This window comes from Pempheris klunzingeri, chromosome 17 (genome assembly GCF_042242105.1).
Source record: "Pempheris klunzingeri isolate RE-2024b chromosome 17, fPemKlu1.hap1, whole genome shotgun sequence".
Taxonomy (NCBI): Eukaryota; Metazoa; Chordata; class Actinopteri; order Acropomatiformes; family Pempheridae; genus Pempheris; species Pempheris klunzingeri.
Window position 1 is genome coordinate 19,848,904 of NC_092028.1, and position 24,160 is coordinate 19,873,063.

At 43.5% G+C, this 24,160-nt stretch overlaps 1 protein-coding gene across 1 annotated transcript; it reads left to right on the plus strand.

The window, feature by feature from the left end:
- Positions 1–24,160, plus strand: olfm2a (olfactomedin 2a). Its single transcript, XM_070847945.1, has 6 exons — positions 1–144; positions 10,472–10,621; positions 15,394–15,549; positions 20,187–20,406; positions 21,574–21,680; positions 23,486–24,160. Exons 1-6 carry the CDS (start codon positions 1–3, stop codon positions 24,158–24,160), a joined length of 1,452 nt encoding a protein of 483 aa, XP_070704046.1.

The window sequence follows — 24,160 nt, forward strand, 5'->3', positions numbered from 1 at the left end:
ATGAGCGTTCCTATGCTAAAAATCGGGGCGGTGCTCAGCACCATGGCCATGGTGACCAACTGGATGTCTCAGACTCTGCCCTCACTGGTGGGACTCAACGGGACCACCATCTCCAGAGGGGGCACCTCGGAGAGGATTGTCAGCGTGCGTATGACTTCCTTTGCTTTTCTGCAAGAGTGTGTGCACTGTATTTGTTCATGCATGCCCTGGATGTGAATGTAAGAAAGAGAGAGAATGACAGATAAAAGAGAGTCACACAGAAATAAGGAGATGTGAGTTAGTTTGTGTTTTATATTTTTAACTACAGAAGCAATAGAGAGGTTTCAGAGAGATGGGAGTGAAGTGTCCGAAGGGCTGTGTTGTATCAATAAGAGGGAGATGATGGAGGTAGACATGCATGTGAGAGCAATGTTCCAACCAAACGTGAATGATGCACATGTTAGTGCGTGAGTCACATTAAGTGTAATGATGTTGAATTGTGGGCTTGTGAATATGAGCGATGATGAGAGGTGGAGGATGCGGCGTGGACGGCCGTGGTAAATCATATGTTTCTGCCGGGGTGATGGGAGGTAGAGAGCTGCTCTGAGTGATGTTCAGGCTGATCCCATCTGTCACTCACCTCCAGGGTGGGATGGATGGTGCTCAGATTCAGAGGTGATGGAGGAAGACGAGGAGGTTGAGACAATGTTACGGTCTTACGTCTTATTTCTCCCTCACTCTGATTGTCTCTAAATCCTTGAATAAAGCACTCTGGCCTCAGGTAGGGAGGTCATGCATGTAGAATGGGCTTTGGAGGCGAGTTGTAACTAAAAGTTTTCTGTTAAGGTTTTTAGTTTTCGATTAAGGTTTAAGGCTTTTCTCCTCCGTTTAACACACACACAGAAATGTGGAAGTTCTACATGTCTGCTGTGTCAGTGTGCCAGTGGGGGTAACATAGACGGTGACAAATACAAGCAGAGGAAGGAATTAGACATTTTCTGGTTTATCTGCAGTTAATGATTGCCTGTGCCCCGATCCTGTGTGCGTTTTTATGGCATCTTACTCATTAAGCAAATGCCTTGCTCTGTTGAAATGATTGAATGGAATTGAACGTCCCGAGAGATCCGCGACCATCTGGATGTGCGCGCACGTGCACGTGCTCGTGCTCGTGCTCGCCTGTATTTGTATGCGCGTATGTTTGTGTGTTTAAATGTGTACTCTGAGCATGTTTAGGCATTCTTGTCTCTGGGGTGAAAGTCCATCTGTCTGAAATAGAGTTTTATAATTTATGGCGGTTCGTTAAAACATCAATCTGCCACTTTATGTCTCCTTAATGTTGCAGCGAGCTGCCAGGTTGAAATGTTTTCTTTGGAGAAAATGGCATCTTAGCACAGTGGTGCCTTTATGAAAATGTCAAGTATCCACCTAAAAGCATTTTATCTTTCCTACATCATGTATACTGTATTTCTCTGCAGGTAATATTGAGTGCAATGTCACAGTAAAATCAGAATCTAACCTCTGTACCAACATCAGTACAAGGCATTTTTGAATTATTTATACAGCACTAAACTCTATAATCCTATTGAACACCCACCTTTCCCTCGAGAGGACGGCCTGGATAAGACATCCCTATTTTCTATACCCGCTTATCCAGCTCAGGGTCAAGGGGAATAAAAATGTTGCCAGGGTTTTTGTTTTTTTGTTTGTCTTTTCTAAGTAAACTCATTTTAATCAAGACTCATGACTGGGAGCCTTATCATTTGCATTTCAAAAGACAGGGTACAATAGAATATTTTACATAGTTATGAGTGGATTTTTTTTTTTTTTACAGGCAACCTATATTCACAACCCCCCCCCCAAAAAAATTAATGCTTCTGAAGTTCATTTCATCAAAGTTTCATCAAAACTGATGAGCCAGTTTGATGGTGCCAGAAGTTATTACAGTACAACAGTCTGTTGTGATGGGAAATGTCTTTGCTGTGAGTCAGGAATCATCTCCCCTCATAAACAATGGCAGCGAATAAAATTTTAATATAAAACCTCGCCTCAAAGTCCCATCACTATTGATGAGACATTCGCCTGTGATGATCTTAGAAGCAGTCATGACTCACACAATGTTTAGAGCTCTAATCAAAGACATTCAAGCTTCCGTCTTGTGACGCTGTGGTGCCAGTGTGCCAGTGGCCATTGCATGGCTGCTCCCCGCCCTGGCACCCATGCATGCCGCGTTCCATATTCTCCCCGCTCAGAGCTATTTTCAAAGTCTGCTTCACTTGCTTCCTGAGCCTGTCTTCTAACCAGCTGATCCGAGAACACAGCTGACTGAGTTTATGGCCTCTCTGTGACGGCACTGGGCACAACACTGCCTGGATGCTTGTACACATCTGGATAGTGCAAAACCATGTTTCTTAATGAGTGAAAGAAACCATGGCACTGTAGCACTTCCATGGAACTGGTGTGGCTGTACAGTATGGTCAAACTGTAGACTTCTCAGGCTGTAACACACGCAAGATTTTATCATATACATATATATCATATACTAATAAATACTGTTATTATCCTATTAATAGTGTTTGTGTTACATTTAAAACAAAGTGCTGTGTGTAAAAATACAACACGGAGAAAATAAATGGTATACGTGATAAAGGTATGATGTTACATTAATCTTGAAATACACTTTACCATTTATTGCCTTAGTGGCAATAAAGAAAAATCTGAAATAAATAACCAAGTGATGTAAGTTGACAAGACAGGAGGAGTTTATATGGACCTATTAGTCGTTCGTCTCCCAACTGAGGCCTGAAAAACTGTTGGCAATTTCAACACATTTCACACAGTTTCAGACAGATAAGTGGTCTAAGCAGGGAATCCCAACAGTGGGAATAATTCTGTCAGTGTGACAAGGTGATAGGTGGGGTTGGATTTCAGTAATGTGCCTCAGAGGTATTTGAAGTGGGTTATATGAGGTACTTATATAACACTTATCTTCAGTGTATTACCTACAGAAGATTGCGGTCGGCACGCCCCCAGTGTGGCGAGGCAGACAGGAGTCCCGGCACAGATGCTAACCAGAGTACTGCTGTGGACGGGGGCAGCAGAAGAGGGGAAAAAAAAAATTAACATTGCTGACATGACCAACAGACTTTTGATGGGGAACTGAAGCTGTTCTCTATTTCTCTCTCTTTCTCAAAGCCACAAGACTCCGTTGGGATAAACAGTTATTTCAGCGTTGCCTCAATCCGTGAACTAGCATGACAATTCGTATCCGCACTATCCATTTAGAGCACCAAAGGCACACAAGAAAACTAACCAATCAAAGCAGCCATAGCACAGCAAACTCCTATGTTCTGCAAGGTAAAATTACTGCTTTTGTGAATGGAGTCTGGAGAGTCTTTGAAGCATGCAAAGAGAGAGAGATATAAGTTCAGTCCCTTTTCACAAGTGCAGTCTGGCGGTGATGTAAAGCAGTGAAAATATTCTAAATATAGAGTTCACTTCTGCTTCTCTAAACTGTCGGTGGGCCGACCACAATCCACTGTAGGTAACACACAGACTATGGATGAAGTACCTCACAAACCCCACTTCAAATCCGAACTCTCCCTTTATGTGGAAGACGCAACCCTTTGTGCTCTTTTCAACATGGATTTCAAAGCTGAAAATCAAAGTCAAGGGGAACACCGAAACACGCAGGTTTAATAGTCAAAGAAAAGTCACCACAGCTCTGCTGGATTCTCTTTTCATACAAGGGGTATCATACTTACAAACAAGTTTTCCCAGTGGTATCCTGTGGTTAGATATATAATAAAAACAAGAGTGGTCCGAGAACTGAGCCCTGGTGTGCTCTATAAGTTAAGGTAGAGAGTCTAATAAAATCGATAAGATAAGCAGTACATGTCCACAGTTTGATTCTCTCAGTCTGGATGGCAAGTTCAATAGTAGTCAAGGAATTGTGGCACATTATATAGTTTATTTCTTGAATAAATACATTTTCTGTGTATGGAAGCATGTGTGCGTGCAAGATGGGCATTAATAAATCAGAAGCCTTTACATAGTGTACTAACCACAACCCGTAGGACTGCATAGAAAGATGGAACAGTAATGTGTGTGAGTGTGTGTGTGTGTGTGAGTGTGTGTGGTGACTCTCCCTTTGATATCTAAAATAAGAAAGCTGTGAGGCAGAGGAGAGAGGAAAATATTCTCACCATCAAAAGGGAGCATGGAACAACAAATGGCAGCATACAAAGAGCCGGGGCTCTGAATCTGATTGGGGTCGCCCAGCCTCAGTCTGCCAGGGTGTGGGACTGTAAACTTTATCACATCCACTGTGCAATCCAATAAAGGAGATTGTAAAGATCGATTCGTGGCTATGGATTAAAGATTAAACACTGCTGCAGATTTTCATTTGAGCACTTTGCTTTTATGTTTAACTTGCCGCCTTCGACCAAAATTTATTCGGGTTCAGACCCTGACAGGTGTCCTCCGCAGCGTGTGCAGCAGTACAGAGCCGGGATATTAGTGAAAGCCATTCTTGTAATAACATTTGAAATTGTTCTGATACATTAACTAATTATGTGATAGCCTGTGTACAAAGCAGTATTGATTCCAAACTCTATTGGGCCACTAATCAGGCTTTTGACATGGTTCATTTACCATTATGTGAGTGTAATTCCCACCCAAATGAACTTATGCCTGAATCACTGCTTTGCCCTTGAAAAGCAATTTGATGATCTCCCAACTCACACACTTCTGCAATCCATATTTCTCCACTGACTGTTTTCTAACAGTTTACAGTGTGCTTTCTCACACTAGCTCCCCTGCCACTCTCCTCTTCCTCCTCTGTTTAGCACCAGTCATGATGAAGCTATCGTGTACCCGTCTTAACAGCAGAGTCGTTGCCAAATGCTTTTCACCGAGGCACCTGGCATGGTGATAGCACCCCGCGCCGCAACGCTGTAGCTGCTCGCTTATAAGTTTAAGTGTTATTTTCTTCACTTCACTTTTCCAAGAGTCCTCCAACTGAGCCCCACACTTCAAAAAAAAAAAAGAAAAGAAAAAAAAAAAAAAGGCGCTTGATGCACCTGCCTGCCCCCACTGTCATTCAAGTTTGATCCGGATTGGAGCGAGTGAACTGCAGATGGAAAGTGAGCAGGACACCACACAGGAGGGGTGACAGTCATGGGAGTGATGGAGTGGGAAGAGAGTGAGAGGCAGCAGGGAGGAAAATGGAGACAGCAGGGAGAGGGGCATGATGGGTTTATGAGTCATATTATTGACTGGCAACCATGCTGCGCTGATTGTGGTAATCAGTTTTCCTTGGGAACAGAGGAGACCAGGGACTTCGCTGGGAGCCTTCAATGAGTTTTATTTTAAAGGCCAGCAGCTGGCCTGTGCATTGAGGAATTGACTCTTTGTTCATTTGAAGAGTTGGGGTGTGTATCTGCATGTTTATTTGTGTGCGGTCAATTAACAATAACAAGCAAATCTGGGAGATTAGATCTGATCGTTGGGGCATAGCATAGGTGGAACTGAGCTCTGTGTGGCAGGGACAGATGGTTCTACTTTGTTGGGTACAAGAATTGACATAAGTTAATGTCATGAAACATCGTTCTCCACGGGGAGAAAGAGAGAGGGGGGGGGGACAAAGTGACGCAGCAGCACTTGGAGTATCTCACCGTGATGCCTCCTACAGTCTAAAAAACGCCTCCTTCTTGTTCTCTATGCAGCTTGATGTCAGTTCTCCTGTTCTAACACCGTTCGTCCTCTGTGCCGTTGCAGTTTCTCAGATGTGATAGCTCAGCTCACAGTGCGGCGGTCAGCTCTCTTTCATATCTCAGAACTTGTGCCTGCTTCTGCCTTTTTGCCCCTTCTGCCTGCTGCTTATGAAAGTTATAATAGACTTCCCGTCATGCTCATAAAGTAGGGAGCTGTAGATTTATGATCTCATTTAGCTGTGGCTTTACAGCAGCCAGCTCCAGGGTTGGTCTAATGAAATGCCAGAGGAAGTCCAGCCTGCAACTCTCAACAGCAATGCCACCAGCTTGAACGACTAAATTGCTAATCCCCTTGAATTTTGTTAACCATTACCACCACTTCTGAGCTTCTTTCCACTGTGAGGAGGCACTAAGGTGGAGGCACAGGCTTGTTAGTCAGTTCTTGTTAGTAGTCACGATGGTTTCCCCTAATCCAAACATGCTGTACACAAATAACCTGATCTAAATTCGATCTCTTTCGTCTGCAACGCAGAGAAGACAGAGAAGAATTTCTGGAATAGCATTTGGTTACTGCTTTTTAGCTTAGTAATGGCCACACCTTCTCATCTCCTCTCCTCTTCCTCTCTCTCAGCAGGGATTTAACTGAGGTTGTCATTCAGCATTGTACCTGGGCAGCATTTGAACAAAGCTAGAGGAAATTGGATCCATCTCCGTCTCCCTTGTCAGCCTTTCTCAAACCACAACTCTTTCTCTTCTGCCTATCGGTGTATCAGTGACTCCCACTTTGATCGGTTTTCTGTTTGGAGGATGGGAGGTTGTGGTTGGAAGACATGCCAGCGGTGGATGCTGGGACTTCATAGGCCCAGGCTATCAGATGTGATGTCATGGGAGCACAGGAAGCCCTTGGGTGGCGCAAAAGGGGCAAGCCAGAAATCTTAAAGACTAATTTTCATTTTATCGACTAAACCCAATTGATTTTTCATCTCTCTTGCCCTCTGTGGTTTCCCGTTGTTTTCATTGCTGCTGTCTTCTGCCTTAATGGGCTTCTGCATGGCAGCCATGACTGTGACAGCTTCAAATCTGGCACTTACATATTCTATTTCATCCTTCACATCTAATGGATGAATTTCTGGGACAGTGAAGTGAACGCCTCCTCTCTCCTGAAACCTCCGTCTGTGTCTGGGAGGAGAGGATTATCCCCCAGACCTGAGGCGCTCCCAGCTACCCGCCACTGCTAGCACCATGTTGATAGGAGAGGTTATATTGCCATCACAACTCTAGTGTTAACATTCCTGACCTGCCTACAGTATGGAAACAGTCATTCATTTCACTTTGTATATCCTGCATATGATTCTGTATAACATTAGCTATTGGGGAATTGTTTTCTCCAATCTAATGGAATCTCTGATTGGCTGCATGGTGTGAGCACTATGTTAAATGACCCAGTGTCAGTGACCCACTCTTTGCTGCAGAAAGGAGACTCAATCATATTTACACAATTAAGCCGACGTTCCAAAACATATTCAAGTTTACTACTTGTGCCCCAAGAGATCAATTGCTTATAAGAGCTGATATATAGATCTCCAAGGCTCCGGCACAGCGCATAAAGGGGCAAAGCACATTTGCATTTAAGAATTACCTCTTCCCTCCTACTCTCTAAACTGCCACTGTCATGAGAATGGGGAGGTTAGTGCAGAATGGATAGGTGGGTGGTAATGAAATTGGAACTGATTCAAATAAGCTCTTAATTTCAGCTCAGCATTTATGAAACATTAATGAAGAGGGGAGAAGATCTGTGGCTGTGAAAACTCTCTGGCTTGGGAAAAGCACATGAAGAGCACAGCATGAGTTTAAACATGTTGGATAAAGAAGAAAGTATTATGATAATGGAGTTGAAATGTTGTTGAATTTTGAACATGCTGCTCATTACCGCCCACAATATAACCTATCGAATAGAAGTCAGTGAACGCAACGGTGGCTCCCTTTCAGACTGATAACAGCATGAAATATTGATGCACACTTCTGCATCCATTCACAAGAATCCTTTTTAGCCAAAATATCTGGTGCGTAGGCACACAGCTCCCACATGTATGGATATGAGGTCACTTTATTGAAGGCATGCTGCACATAGCCTTAGAGTGAGTAACTTAAGTGGATGCTGCAGTTATAATAATTATGCATTTTATTTATAATGCACTTGGGCATTGCACTCTGACAGTACAAATCTCAAAGTGCTACACTTTAAAAACAGATAAAACAACATAAAAGCGGGTAAAACGACATAGATATAACATAAAAGTAGACAGAAAACAACATAACAGTCGCAGCAAGCTAACCTCCACCTGTTAACACCGCAGGATATCAATGGTAACGAGAAGCCGGCGTGCTATGCTGTGACCTCACGATCCACACACACACGTGACCTCAAATCCACAGTATCGTAGCAGTCATGGCATATGCTCCCCTACAGTCCTGCAGTAATCATGTTACAGTTACAGCTGCAGAGATCTCCAAACAAACAAACCCTCATGGGGGGAGATCAATAGTGCAAGCTGCAGTTTTAAATGCATGTCAAAAACATGCATTATTAAACTGTTCCAGTTCATTTGCATACTGTATGTAAAGGCATATACATACTATATGTGCTGCTCTTGCATGTACATCAGCAGACACGTGGCGATATATGTTCAGAGAAATAACACATGAGCACTCGCACACAGATGTTACAGTAAATCACAAGTGCTGACAGTGAGTGAGACGCAGGCAGGGAAGCAGACAGAGAAAAGAATCCCCCCCCAGGCAATGGCAGAACGAAACAGACAGTCTGGTGCTGATGAAAGAAATTGGAGGAGGTTCGGCTGTGAAGAATGCCCCTTTTGTCTCGTCTTAACTTCAACTCTGGCCTCAGTAGACTGGCCTCTGTCATCTCTGCACCTAACAGCCTGCTGGATTGCCTCAAAGGAGGAGGACTAATGATAAGAAAGGTGCTGACTGACAGAAAGCAGCTGTGTAAAACACTGCAGGGACTGGCTGCACAGCGACTCAAAAATATACATCAACATTAAGAATAATGGGATGATAATTTAGCCAGGGTGCCAATAAGTTCCACTGCGAGTAAGCCATTTCATGTGCGCAGTAGACATTCAGTCATACTGAATCATTATGTATGTATGTATGCAATACTGTATGAATAGAAAATGGGAATAGAATATTACCCCTGACTTTAATTAAATTTTCATATCGAAATTGCATGAGTCTACTTAATACATCTTGAATATAATGAAATAGATAAGATATTAAGATACCTGTGTAATGTTATTTTCATGGTACAGCATGCTCAGGCATAGCTCACATGGCTGTGGTCTGTTTGTCGTTTCATGTGGAGTAAGTCAGATTCAAAATTCACTCGTTCTGAGAGTGAGATTGAGGAAGAGGAACAGCAGTGAGAGCAGGGGAGGAGAGGGACAGAGGGGGAGAGGGGGAGGTGGAGTGCCAGGGGATTGGCAGGAGTGACAAGATGTGACAGTGAGCACATTGGCTCGCAGGGTGGTTGCTACTTTACACTCCAATCACACAGTCCCCCTGTCCCCCAAGACATTTTAATCTGATCCCCCGACCCGAAGAGACGAGCGCGCAGCACAATGCTGCTCAGAGGAAAGCCGGGGAGCGGCGCAGAGCTGAGCCACAAGATTTTATTTCCAGCCCTTTCCTTCCACTTATGTGGATGGATCTTTAATTTCATCACTAAAATGGCTGCTCCTTTTCTCATTACATTTTGCTTTATTTGCTGAGTGTGTGTAGATGCAGTGTGAATGAACGGATTGTCCTGGCCAGGCCTTTGCGTAAACTGTGTGTACATGTGCGTGTGCTTGCAGGCGCACAGCACTACTTTTGATTGGATTAGTGAGAGAGACATCCACCCTTTCGGCCTCGCCCCTCCTCCACTGGTAACGGCCTGCAATATCGATCCTGAACAGCTCCATTTCCTCTCGTTGTCCAAACTTATTAGATGCTCTGCTTTCACGCAGTCTGGCCTGATCCCTCCTTCTTCCTCTTTTCTTTGAAATCCCCATTTTCCTCCCATTTGTCTTTGTCTTTCTTCATCCTCCATCAAGATCTTACTCCGTCTCTGTCGGACCGCTGTGTTTTTCATCCCTTTGTGTATTTTCCACCAATGTTCTTGTCTTATCTTAATGTGCACCCATTTCTGCTTATTTTCTCTCTCCCATCTCCTGTCTGACTCCTCTATCCTCCATCTCTCTTTTCTGCCGTCTTCACTGCTGTGAGCATCACCTCTGTCAGTCTCGGGCTTTGCTTTCGCCCTCTGTTGCTCTCCAGTTAATACTAAAATTAGACTGCCAGTGATTTTGAGTAGTCGGAGGGATCAATTGCCATTAATTGCCTTTGGGGAAGAGTAACTCTTGACAGGGTTGCGGGAGAGAAAGGGAATGCCATGGAGAAATTATGACTCTGCAGCTAACTTATGGTGACAGAATGGGCACAACTAATCATGATATGGAATGTACTAAAGACTCTTTTTCCCTCCAAACACTCTCTACAACACTTTCAAGTATTAGATAAATTTATTAGTTTAGAAATGTTTTATAAGGGTGGAACACTTTTCAGATTACTGTTGATACATGCTGGCAGAATAAAATATCTTGTCTGCCCTCATAGATTTTGAAAAGCCTGCTTCATAGCAACATAGATAAACAACAACAGACAGAAGCAACCGGTTTCTTCGCTTGGTCTAAGATATATATGTCTCTATGTTTCTGCAGGCTCTGTACCCGAGCCCAGAGGAGGGCTGGCAGATCTACAGCTCGGCGCAGGACGCAGATGGGAAGTGTATCTGTACCGTGGTCGCACCAGCCCAGAACATGTGTAACCGCGACCCACGCAGCAGACAGCTTCGCCAGCTCATGGAGAAGGTGACAGCTGTCAATAACACACTCACTCTGAGACACGACTGTTTCCCACGCAGCCATACAAACACAACCTGTTACACTGCACGACGCTCGTGTCTGGCGCCGTCTGTCACGCACAGGCTGCCGAAGTGAACAGTTTCACTTCCTTTACCCCACAGTCGATCAGTCATGCAGATGAACACGACGCCAATCGGAAGATTGTTGCCATTGTTGGTTGAACTATTCTCTTCTGAGCGACAGAGCTGATTAAAGTCAATTAAGCACGAACTGTCTTATTCAGAGAAATGCCCCAAACTTACCCATGAAATTGGATTCAGTGATCCTTGGCCTCCTAAGGTTTCTTTTACAAATATAAATCCATTCAAGAAAAAAAAAAATGAGGAAAATTAATTGTTCTGCAAAGCAGTGAAGAAAGCAAATGCGTCGTTTACACAGTACAGGCGGCGTACAGTAAATCTGTTTTCTTGTGCTCATTCTGTCTTTCTGAGTGAAAAATATCTGTCAACTCTCTTTTTGTGCATACAAGCAAATAAATTCAATGTCAGACAAAAACATGTACACACACACACACACAAACCCCTCAAGCATGCTACACTGTTTCAGTAAGCTGACAAGAAATCTATGTTTTATACACATGGAGTAGAGTGTATTGACCCACAGTGCAGTATATGCAAATGTGATTTCCTGCTCATGTCTAGCACATCACACACACACACACACACACACACACACACAGGAGATCCACAGCTGACTCTCTGCGTCTTTCCATTCACCACCTGTCTCTCCCAAACTAAATAATGAAAACCTGAGAAATAATGCTTGATAGATTCCACTTGCTTGATGAACCCTGGCAACTCATTCACATCGCAGCTGTTTTTTTTATGGGCACTCAAAACCAGCAAACGGGTGAATGAGAGTGGCGAGTGAAAGCCGAGGAACAGAGGGGTATAAAGGAGAGCAGGTAAGACAGGAGGAGGCGCTGACACTGATGTGGTCTTGTGAGGAGAGGTGGTGGTAAATTGAGATGCTGAATAAGCTCCCAGGTCCTGATGGATCAATGAGACACCTGAATTCACATATTGCATTCATTCTCATTGACGTTTGCCTTCTCCCCTGACAGTCTGCTGCCGTTTCAAGCGCACGTTCATACAGACAAAATCCACACTCATACACACTGTCAAAGAGGAATATTCCAACAGAGAAGGCACATTGTGGCAGAGACGCAGGCAAACTTGATAAAGCTTCTCAGAAAAAGTGGTTATATTCGTCTAGATATTTGCATGAATTTTATAGGAATAAAAGTGTAGAGACCACTGTTTCCACATTCTTTACGTAGGCAGAATCAAAATATAGAACATACAGTATGTTACGTGTTTAATGACAGATGTGGTGCTGCTCATAGGGCTCACAGCAAATGAGTTTGTCGACTGAATTTCTCTGCTAGATTCTGCTCCTAGCATGCATTCGTCCATGTGCATGAGTGTCTTCCCATGTGTGTCCTCATCCTGCTCTACAGCACATTACAGTACAGCAATACAGTAACATTACCACCTGTCCATTGTCATGTGGCATCTAAACCATCTAATTTATTGGTGTTTGTTTTATGAAGTAAAAACACAAAAGCAAAGTTACTTTTTAAACTTATTTTGAGGGATGTAATCAGGTGTCTGCTGGTGTTTTCTGCTCATTTTTTCTTTTCACTTTCTGCCTGACAATAATGAGCCTTAATTATAGAGCGATCTGTAAAAAACTTGCCATAAATTATACCTTTGAAGCCTGAAATGTTTAGACTTTGTTCAGCCTTTGTCAGAGAGGTGTAGATACAGGTTCTGCATTGTGTTGCCTGTCAGCCTTTACAATACAAGAGACAAAATAAGCCTTCAGAAATGACCACAGATCGAAAGCCTCTCTGACACGGTGTCAACAAAAACTGATTATTATAGGCTTTGCAAATACATTATTTAATGTTGTATTAGATTGCTTTATACAGCGTGGATGTTCAGTGTTTACCCTCTATATGTGCTCACTGACAGTTATCAGAGCCAGTGCTCCTGTCAAATACAGCCTGCAGCCCAGCCTAATAAGGACACCCAGGGTCAGGTCTATTTAAGCTTCACACAAGCCACAAGTTAAAAGACTACATGTGAGTCTGTGTGTATGTGCAGATGACAGCACCATGCCCACTTACACGTTCTCATTTGAACCCATAACATGTGGGGGAATTATTTGCACAGACCAGAACCACAAAGGCTCTGTCTGACACAGGGAGCCAAGGTTACACTAACAATGTCAAAACTGCCCTCTGTTCAAAGAATGTAAAGTAGCCTTGCGTAAAAGCCTCCATGCAGCTTTCTGCAAAGGCAGACAAAATGCCATCCAAAGCAGAGTTGACCGTGAAGGAAGGTGGAGTGAGAGCGCTCATGGCGCAGAGTTCTGAACACCTCATCCCCCTTCGACCTCCCTATCCGACTGTCTGGGCTAAGATGTGATAAAAAGAGATAGGAGGGCAGAGGCAGGCGCGCAGACACACAGCCACAGTTTAGGATTTAGTACAGAGCGAGTCATTACGCCGGACGCCAGGCAGACACACCTGCGACTGATTGGATTCTGGGGAGCAGAGGGGTCGGGGGCATCTTATGTTGCAGGGGAAAGTGGGAAATGTCTGGTGTGTGTGGATCAGTGTGCATGGCTCAGGGGATGGAGCTGTCCCAACTGCCATCACAGCCCAGGAGGACGGCGACACTGCATCTGTTTAGACTGCAGGCTGGTGCAACAGTTTACTGTTCCACATTCCTCCAACTATTCAATCTGCACTGCTGTCAAATAAGTTTTAATTGGTGCAGAAAATATTTTCTGACAAAACATTCCCCGGCCAGTTCATGAAGCATGTGGGAGATGAGCTGGGTGTAGAAAACAGTAGGCTGGACATGAAGTAATTGAGTGGGCTGTCGGCGAGTAGGCAAGCAAGGCATTTGGTGCAAAACAGACTTTATGCCAAACTGTGACCTTTGAGAGTTGGGACTGGTTTTGTTTTGTTAAGAGTGATTTGAATAAATATCTTCTGTGTGCTTGCAGTGGTGCGTGTCGGCGTGGGCTGGCGTCCATTCGCGTGGGTAGTTTGGCATATGTACACGTGAGCCTCCTATATGCACCACAGCCCTGCAACATTTGTCAGTGTTCAGATGATTTCTGGCCGGTTCAGGGCAGCGTGCAGGCGATGAGGGGGTGTGCGAAACAGTAGGCCGGTTATGCAGCAACAGAGTGGGCTGTCAAAGAGTGAGCAAGCAGAGTACCTAGTAAAAATTAAACATAGTGCAAATCTGAGTCCTCTGAGAATTGAGATTCAATAAACACCTACTGGACAGCTTGTTTGCTCCTCCATGAGATACATTCTGTTTGCATTATAAGCTTGTATGTATCCATTAACTTGTGTACACTGTGGTAATGATACTACAGGCCTGCTGCCTGTCTGTTTTCATAGCTAAGGAAGATACGATATTCACATCCTCACTAGATACCTGTTGACTTTTGCTGCATAATTTATGAATGTTTTTGAATTTATTATCCTCATAAACTCTGTTCTGCTATTTGAAGCTCCGCATCTTTCATCTTCATTATTCTTTTTGTTTCTTTTGCTTGGTGTCCATTTTCTATTTATGTATGTTGTATATAACTCAGTCTTAACACTTAACATTTTTAAGGCTAATCCATTTCACTGGTTAAGCACAGTAGCACACAGTCGTTATTGTCATATTCATCCATATGTTCTTGTGTATGTGTAAATGTTCTTCAAATGTAAATAATGGGGGGAAACTGTCTTTCAGCACACATGATGCTAAACCAGCCTTTAATAGAACTTTTGAGTAGATGTCCTGATGAGGCACGCCATGAGGGAAATTTGTTTTTTTCCACATTCTCTATTTTCATAATCCCCAAGGAGATGCAGCCAGTCCCAGCATGCACTGGGTGAAAGTCAGTTCAGCTGCATGTATGGAAAAACCCAAGACTGAGAGTCTCAGAGGTCAGACTCCAGACGATGAGAGTATGATGGAGTGCAAAGCATCACGTTTCTTTTGTTGATCTGTGGAGTGTGATTGTTCACTGAATTAGATGTAAAAACCACATTTCCACTGCAGGAACTTTCCACTGCACCCGGAACCTGTGGGGGGGAACCACAGAGACCAGGGGCTTTATTTGACCCCCCAGAAAGCCCCTGCTGGGATGTGGTACTTTTCAAAAGTACAGGAAGTTTTGGGGAGGGCCTTGTTGCTGTTGAACATTTCCGAGTGGTACTTGAAGCAGTTTTAAATGCTATTAGCAATGATGTTACACTGCTCCTCAGCTTCCTCTGTGTCAAAGGGCTGCAGGTGTGACACACACACACACACACACACACACACAGCAGAGCAGAGACCTCACATTATGCGGAGGTGTGGATGTGCTTATTTGTGCTTTACAACGTAACTCTTCTTCTTTCTAAGTTCAGCATTTGATCGGTAGACTGTCAGCAAACAGCAAAAACTGTCCATCTAAGTTTGAAGCCCAGGGTGATGACTTTTTGGATCCAAACAAGTATCCACAACCCACAGACAAAGAAAACAACAAAATATTCACCTTCGAGAACAAAAGAAAAAAGACTTGATTACCAAAATAGATCAAGTAATCGATAAATCAACTACACGGAATGGATAATCATATGAAAATTGATCACAAAAAACATTGTTAAATAAAGAAATTCTTTTGTGTCTGTGTGTGTGTGTGTGTGTGTGTGTCAGGTTCAGAACATCAGCCAGTCAATGGAGGTGCTGGACCTGCGGACGTACAGAGATCTGCAGTATGTAAGGAACACGGAGAGCCTAATGAAAGTGGTGGATGGAAAGCTGAAGGTGGCCTCTGAAAATCCACGCAGCCTCAATCCAAAGGGCTTTCAGGTAATTGGCCGTCTGTCACCTCTTGTAAGTCGCTCTGTGTGTATTATTGGATGCAGATTCTATTAGATGTGGTGCACGTGGACCTTGCCAGATGCATTGCAATGCCTTTCACTCTTCACCAACAATAAAATTTTGTTTGACTCTTGATAAACTGCCACATAAGCATAGGTACACAAATTCAATTCCAAATTTATCTGAGTCACTGAGTCATGCGCAGAGGAAATTTGAGAAAATCCACATGCTCCTGAATTATTAAAGTCCTGGACCTAGAAGAAGAGCGTTTTTTCCTCTTGCTATTCCTCTCTTTACATCCTGTCCCCTCTCTCCTCACTCAGCCTCTCTTCCTACTTTATATACTTAACATTCTGGTGTCTGTGCCTAGATAACAGCCACATATATTCACATTTATCTCTACCTTATCTCTCTACAAAGGCTCAGCTGCCATTATCAGTGGGCCTTTTTGTCTTCCTGTCAGCAGGCTGTCTTGCCCAGGCTTTCTGCACATTTCTCACACTCTTACAGATATTAGATGGGCCATAAAATAGTTTGATTAAAAGATGCCGTGATAAATGCTAAGTGTGCTTTACCACTGGGGCCCTGCCTCAGCAGAGGGACAAGCATCAATGGCTGTGTTTTGCTTTCAGTGTGTTTTATGAAAGCAAGCCCAATGGAGGTAATGGAGATGTTTATGAAATTAGCCAATCCATCAGTAAAAGCCCAGATGACAAAAATATGCAGAAAAGGAAGCATTATATCCCAGGACTTCTCTGAATGCAAATCCGCAATCCAATAAAGAGAAGAGAAAAAAAAGTATTTAAAAGAAAGCAGGATTTGACCAGAGCAGGTTGGCTGATGAATGCATCCAGCTCAAAGTTGCCAATGGCAAAGCGTGGGAGATTAACGAGAGCGAATTTTCGCAGCTTGAAAAGGGGAAAATGAGATTTATGACGTGGCGCCACAGGGCTGAGAGCTGCTCCATCACCAGATTTACGATAAACCTTAACAAGGAGGAAACAGCCCCTCCTGTGGCGGCCACACTTTATTGATACACCTATTTCTCTCTTGAGCCTTATACCTTCCAAGCAGGCAGCCGGGCTCTCCTGCTGCTTCCTGCACTCCCACCTAAGGACACATTGTTCTTTTCGCTTCTAAACACACGATGAGTCACGGACCGAGTTTACACCCAGCAGTGCCACGCTCCTCGCTGTAGGTGAGAATGTAATCATGTGGATCATCTGAGAAAATAAATAGACGAGTATTTGGACAAATTGAAAACTGTAGATTCAGATTTTTTTTTTCCCCAATCCACACAAAGGGTTGTAAATAATAAATAAATGTATATTGTCCAGAGAAGCCCACACAGGTCAAACAAGTGGGCAGAGGCTCAATCAGTATAGTAGACAGTACGTTGTACTTTATTTTACAATACACTAATATAACAAGCTGTACTTTATTTAACAATGAGCATATTTATTCTATTTTTTTTATTCAAACAGTGACTGTGTACCCTAATTAGACACTGTCCAGATAAATTATGCTTTCATTAGAAAGTGCATATGATACCTTATTAGATTCAAAATGCCATATTTAGACACTATTAAACCAAGTTATACTGTATTTACAAACCAGATCAGAGATCCCACTTCGCTATGATGATGGATGCTACTCTACGCTTTCAAGGTCTGTTGTAATAAGACTATAAGTCAAAAGAACTCAAAGTAACGATATTATGACATCAATAGAACATTTGTAATGATGATAGTGCTATCAGTCAAATCCATCTGTATTCTGCAATTTGTCTCTTTTTTGGCAAATGAATGGCACCCACGAGAGAGAGAGAGAGAAACCAGAACTACAACAAAATACACAATACAATACAATACAAGTGACTGATAGTGTTAGTTAGTGGTCAGACCCTCAGTTTATCTGGTTGCCTTTTAACTAACACTGTGACCCATGGTCTGGGTGAGTACTCGATCCTGATTGGCTGCCACACACACACACACAGCAGTAGTAAGCTAGCTAGTTACTATGTTAGGTCATCATGTCTGGTGTGTGTGTGTGGTGTTGGGGAAGATAAAGTGAATGAGATTGGAGTGATTTAAGAGTCGTTGGATTATTAAGATTTACACATTATCATCATATTTGTATTTTTAACAGGATATCAATATTTCATCCAAATATCACAGTTATCATCAGGACCGATACATCACGACACCCCTACTACCTAACATAACATGTTATATGAGGGCATAGCCTTCATAATAGACAAAACACCAGGAGTCCAGAGAACACAGAATACTTTTATATGGCCATTATTTAATTTACATTTTTTTATTATCGGTCCTTTGCTGCTCACTAGAAGAAAACTGTACCCTAAATTATACTCAAACCACATCTGGCCACTACCTCACACGTCCCTCGTAGCCTTCTCCAGAGTCCTGTGGAGTTTCTAGGTAGTAATACATGGTCTAATACACACTTCCCCAATGCTCAGCTCACACCATTTAATGCCTTGTCATTATTTGCGACACATTACACCAGAACTATAGTGAGTGAGTAGACTGAGTAAACTGAAGTGAAATCCATCTTTATTTCCCCGTTAGACCCCCACAGCCTTATTAGTGCACCGTAAAATAAAGTGTGACCAGAAGATGTGTTCTTTCATTCATTCATTCATCAAGGGCATGAACATTAAGATAGGAAGTGATGTGTACAGAAACAGAAATCTAGTTTCAATGAGCAAAGATGGAAAGAGTATTAGAATATTATACTTAAAGAAAATGTAATCAAGTAAAGAGTATTTGTGTAAAATATACTTTGATAAAAGAGTCAGTTACAGGTAAATATTACTACATTACATTTCTAAATGATATATAATGCTGCTTTAGACTATAAAATCAATGGCATTAAATATCAATCCAACAACAACAGTAGCACAAAATCAGCAACATGAGCAAACTCCATCTCCATAGACGGCACACTGCAGCCTGTGCATACTACAGAGTTATAAATATATACCACGCTACGGGAACTAAATAACTGCCACTTTAACTACACAAGAAAGCATCACCAAGGCGACCAACACAGAGATGTATAAACAATATCATGTTCACAGCGGCTGCAGCCTCAAACGAGAGAAAGCTGCAATTTTGCACATACAACAACATTGATGGATGTAACTCATGTTACATCCATCAACGTGAGTGTGTTGTTGTGTTCACCTGTCTGAAAGGCATTTTGTTAGTCTTGTGCACCACTAAATCCTCAAATATCTGCACTACACTACTCCCACTATAACCAGCTCACTCAGCCTCTCTGTCCCACTATAACCAGCTCACTCAGCCTCTCTGTCCCACTATAACCAGCTCACTCAGCCTCTCTGTCCCACTATAACCAGCTCACTCAGCCCCTCTGTCCCACTATAACCAGCCCACTCAGCCTCTCTGTCCCACTATAACCAGCTCACTCAGCCCCTCTGTCCCACTATAACCAGCCCACTCAGCCTCTCTGTCCCACTATAACCAGCTCACTCAGCCCCTCTGTCCCACTATAACCAGCCCACTCAGCCCCTCTGTCCCACTATAACCAGCTCACTCAGCCCCTCTGTCCCACTATAACCAGCTCACTCAGCCCCTCTGTCCCACTATAACCAGCCCACTCAGCCTCTCTGTCCCACTATAACCAGCTCACTCAGCCCCTCTGTCCCACTATAACCAGCCCACTCAGCCCCTCTGTCCCACTATAACCAGCTCACTCAGCCCCTCTGTCCCACTATAACCAGCTCACTCAGCCTCTCTGTCCCACTATAACCAGCTCACTCAGCCCCTCTGTCCCACTATAACCAGCCCACTCAGCCTCTCTGTCCCACTATAACCAGTCCACTCAGCCTCTCTGTCCCACTATAACCAGCTCGCTCAGCCTCTCTGTCCCACTATAACCAGCTCACTCAGCCTCTCTGTCCCACTATAACCAGCTCACTCAGCCCCTCTGTCCCACTATAACCAGCTCACTCAGCCCCTCTGTCCCACTATAACCAGCCCACTCAGCCCCTCTGTCCCACTATAACCAGCCCACTCAGCCTCTCTGTCCCACTATAACCAGCTCACTCAGCCTCTCTGTCCCACTATAACCAGCTCCCTCAGCCTCTCTGTCCCACTATAACCAGCTCACTCAGCCTCTCCCACTGCATTCCTCAAAGGTTTTCAAACATTTTGAGTTGAATCACACTTTGTCAAAAACAGAAAGGTATGCTGATCATTATATTTGCTGATATTTGAATGCATTATTGTGCATTGTCATAACATAAAGATGAAAGTACTTAAGTACAAGTAACATGTATTTCGTTGCTTCCACCCCAGCAGAAATATCAGGAATACGTGTAGTCACAGTAAATTATTCCTTGGAGCAAGTCTACTGTAAATCTCAGGATAAATCCAGGTGTTAAGAGGTCAGACATGAACCAGCGCCAAGCTACAACATGAGCTCCTGACTGATGATCTACAGTCTAAGGGCTAGGTCTTCTGCACACAATCCCTTTTACTGACTAGTATGATCGACCTCATCCTACGTCCGATTTTCTGCCAGGGTCTAATCCTCTCTGTCCCGTTTGCTCTGCTCTGCGATGGCTGTTTTAGGAGTTGAAAGATAAGGTGACCCAGCTGCTCCCCTTGCTGCCTGTGCTGGAACAATACAAGGCGGATGCTAAGATGATTCTGCGTCTTCGGGAGGAGGTGAGGAATCTGTCCTTGGTGCTGATGGCCATCCAAGAGGAGATGGGGGCCTACGATTACGAGGAGCTGCGCCAGAGAGTCTTGCTGCTGGAGACCAGGCTTCACTCCTGCATGCAGAAACTAGGTACAATATATATGCAAATCGCTGTGGGATTGTGTGGGAAGTTACTGAATGCTTAACTTGAATTTTATCATCAAATATCATTGCAGCACTTCATCAATTAGATGTTGGACAGCAGCTGTGCAGAAATTTAGTGATTAAATTAAGATCATCAATGGTCAAAACTGTGTTGTACACCGTCAACATTTCCAGTCTACTCAGTGCTTGAATTATCTGCATAAATTAAGAAACACTGGCCTGAAAAGCCTGAATGAATAATTGATCAAGTTCTTCTGTAATGTGTTAGCTTAAACTGATGATTTTACAAAATCTTACATATATAAACTGATGACTTAACAGAAAAAGACTGCAGTTAAAGTTTAGCCTTTAGGTCATTAGTGTTTTGTTATTGTCTTCCATTAGTTTTAAGCTTTTGCACAAAGAAAATGCAAAGCAAATTCACACAGAGGGATACTAATTTGAAATAATAATAATAATTACTCAGTAGAATACTCATTACAATAAATAATCACTCTACTACTGTGTTTCCAGATCATTTTTATGAAGTGCTTTTCAAACAGCAAATACAGAAAAGGGAACAATAGTAACAAGACAATACTGGAATGCAAAGCATTTTAAATATATTATAATGATACTGATATATTTTCTTGCATGTTTTAAAAATGAATCAGTAAATCAATAATTTTGTATGTCCCTCGTTAAAATGCCGTACAAGAATACAAAGAACGGAGATCATTGTACTCTGAATACTCACCTGGTCATTTGTGTATTGTAATTTTGACAGTTCAGTTCTTATTCATACCCTTTGTGAATAATTGAAAGCTGAACCTATACAGATTTTAATAGAAATTTGAACAGATTCAAATTCAGTGATATTAAACACAGCCACCTTTCTGACATGTAGTAGATGCAATTACACCCTCTGCACCCAAAGTAAAATTGCTGTGGGGAGTGCTGAAGTCTGCCAGTTTCTGATAAATATATGTGAGTCATCTGCAAAAAGTGAAAAAAAACCCCAAAAAACTATAGAATTTTTATACAGATGTGCACAGATGAAAGTTCTGCCATGTCTGTGCGTGTCATGTGTGTATTGCCACAGTGACTACATGTCTACGCAAAAACACACATTAATTTGTATGTTATCTCATCTTTCTATTCTTTGACTTCCAGGCTGTGGCAAGCTGACTGGCGTTAGTAATCCCATCACTGTACGTGCCTCAGGGTCAAGGTTCGGCTCCTGGATGACAGATACCATGATTCCCAGCTCCGACAACAGAGTAAGTCCCCCTGTTTCTGTGCTCACCCCTGATCTAGCACCCTTCAATCCCTGCTACCTACCATCACAGTTCAACAAACAGGATGTAGGACCACAGAAGTAGGACCAAAGTCATTGTCAAAAACAGGCTGAAGTCTGGCAGCTGCTCTGTGGAAAGAATATCCCTCACAGCAACGCTGTCATGATACTTCAGTGACTGATTGACTGTTTTGCCTGAGCAGGACTTCTCATGCACTCTGATGGAGGAGAGACAAAAAGAGAAATAGGGATGCAAAACTGAGTCACTGATGGATAGCATCCCTTTCCCTCCTGCCTGTCTTCCTCTGTCACTGCAACTCCAGCTGATAAATCGCTTCATCATCAGTGGAGAAATGAGAAATGAATGAGTTGTTTGTGCTAAAGTTTTCTAAATCACCTAGGTAATTAGCAGGAGTGTGCTGAGATGCTCTGGACCCAGATGATATAGTAATGGCCCCAGCTGATTGGAGCTGACGTGTTGCTTGGCGCACAGGCACATGATGAGAAGCAGTGGGAAACAGACACAGGAGAGGAAGAAAAGGAAGAGGAGAGCAGCCTGGTGAATGAATGGGGGAAGCGGTGGTGATGAAGAAGTGGGAGAGTGGATTATTAGCCATCTGTAGAGGAGAATGGAAACTGATGAAGTTTAACAGGAGAGATGACGATGGCCTCTTTCCTCCCCACCCTGAATCATAACAGGCTAAATAGATATTGCCAACAGAAAAGGTCAACTTCTGTGATTGAATGCCCTGATCTTGGTCTTTAATCACCTGACATTGGGGAGATCAAATTAGACTCTTTAGATCAATCAACGATTGTATTAATAGCCAAATACATCAACAATGTCACATCAACACCCGCACCAGTCATGATAATCATATTTGTGAAATATCCTCGTCGCTGAGGAGCCAAACACACCAGAGAAAACAAAACTTGGTCTGAATGTGCCAGAGCTTTGGCCTGGCTCAGCGCCTGCCTCCTGCTCGGCTCTAGGGAGTCATTTAGCAGGCAGAGGAGAAACAACGCTTAATGCCTCATAATCTCCTCTTCTCCATGATTCAGCTGCTGTACCTCACCAGCCCCGACTCCTCCCATAACCTTCCTCTGCCCCCACTGGAATTGTTATCGAAGAAAGGTGCCTATTTCTACACCTGGGAAGGAGGCCAGAGCAGGAAAAAGAGAGAAAGAAGAGAAAAATGATGGGTGGAGCATCAGAGGAATGACAGCTACTTCTCAGCAAATCTCTCCTTGATATGTTAACAACATAATAAATATCTAAGACAACTGCGGTTTAATTGAATGAATTAAAAGCTGAACTGTGCCCTGACGGAAGCATTGAGGGAATGAGATTGGAGATGCAGCCACAGAGGGGCCGTGTCAGTGGAGAGATCCGCTGAGAGTGCTTGAGAAAAGATAGAGCTGCTAAATGGATTGATTTTCTGTAAATGTGGACTGGAAAGGGCAGGGAGCACCAGCAGTGGTTGACTGCAAAGCACAGGCAACATCTTCACTCCCACACGCAGGAGCGATCAATAGTTCTGCACACACACATTCAAGTATGTGCAACGAGATGAAGGTATACACTCACACTCAAACACACGCACGCGCTACATGCTTATTTTGCTCAGGGCAGCGCCACTGGCTATAATGAAACATTGCTCACAGTGCCTTTGCAGAGTGGCACGTCAGGTAGAGCACAACAATATTCTACTACAACCTCTAGATTCTCATTATCTCCTCTAGCTTGTCCTCTCTTCCAAATGGGATTCATTTCTCTTCTCTCCACAGGTGTGGTCCATGGATGGTTACTTCAAGGGACGGCGTGTCCTGGAATACCGCACAATAAATGACTTCATGAAGGGCCAGAACTTTGTGCAACACTTGCTGCCTCACCCCTGGGCCGGGACTGGCCACGTGGTATACAACGGCTCACTGTACTACAACAAGTACCAGAGCAACATCATCATCAAATACCACTTCCGCTCTCGAAGTGTGCTGGTGCAGCGCAGCCTGAGTGGGGCCGGCTATAACAACACCTTTCCCTACTCCTGGGGCGGCTCCTCTGACATCGACCTCATGGCAGATGAGAACGGTCTGTGGGCTGTTTACACCACCATCCCAAACGCCGGGAACATTGTCATCAGCCGCCTGGAGCCTCAGAGTCTGGAGGTGCTGCAGACCTGGGACACAGGCTTTCCCAAGCGCAGTGCCGGAGAGTCTTTCATGATCTGCGGCACACTTTACGTCACCAACTCCCACCTGGCTGGAGCCAAAATCTACTTTGCCTACTACACCAACACGTCGAGCTATGAGTACACAGACATCCCCTTCCACAATCAATACTCCCATATCTCCATGATGGACTACAACCCCAGGGAGAGGGTCCTGTACACCTGGAACAACGGACACCAGGTGCTCTACAATGTCACACTGTTCCAGGTTATTAAGACTTCTGGGGACTGA

Coding starts and splice junctions, on each gene's coding strand:
- olfm2a (XM_070847945.1), top strand. CDS start 1: ATGAGCGTTCCTATGCTAAAAATCGGGGCGGTGCTCAGCACCATGGCC. Junction 145..10,471: donor CCTCGGAGAGGATTGTCAGC/GTGCGTATGACT, acceptor ATGTTTCTGCAG/GCTCTGTACCCGAGCCCAGA. Junction 10,622..15,393: donor TTCGCCAGCTCATGGAGAAG/GTGACAGCTGTC, acceptor TGTGTGTGTCAG/GTTCAGAACATCAGCCAGTC.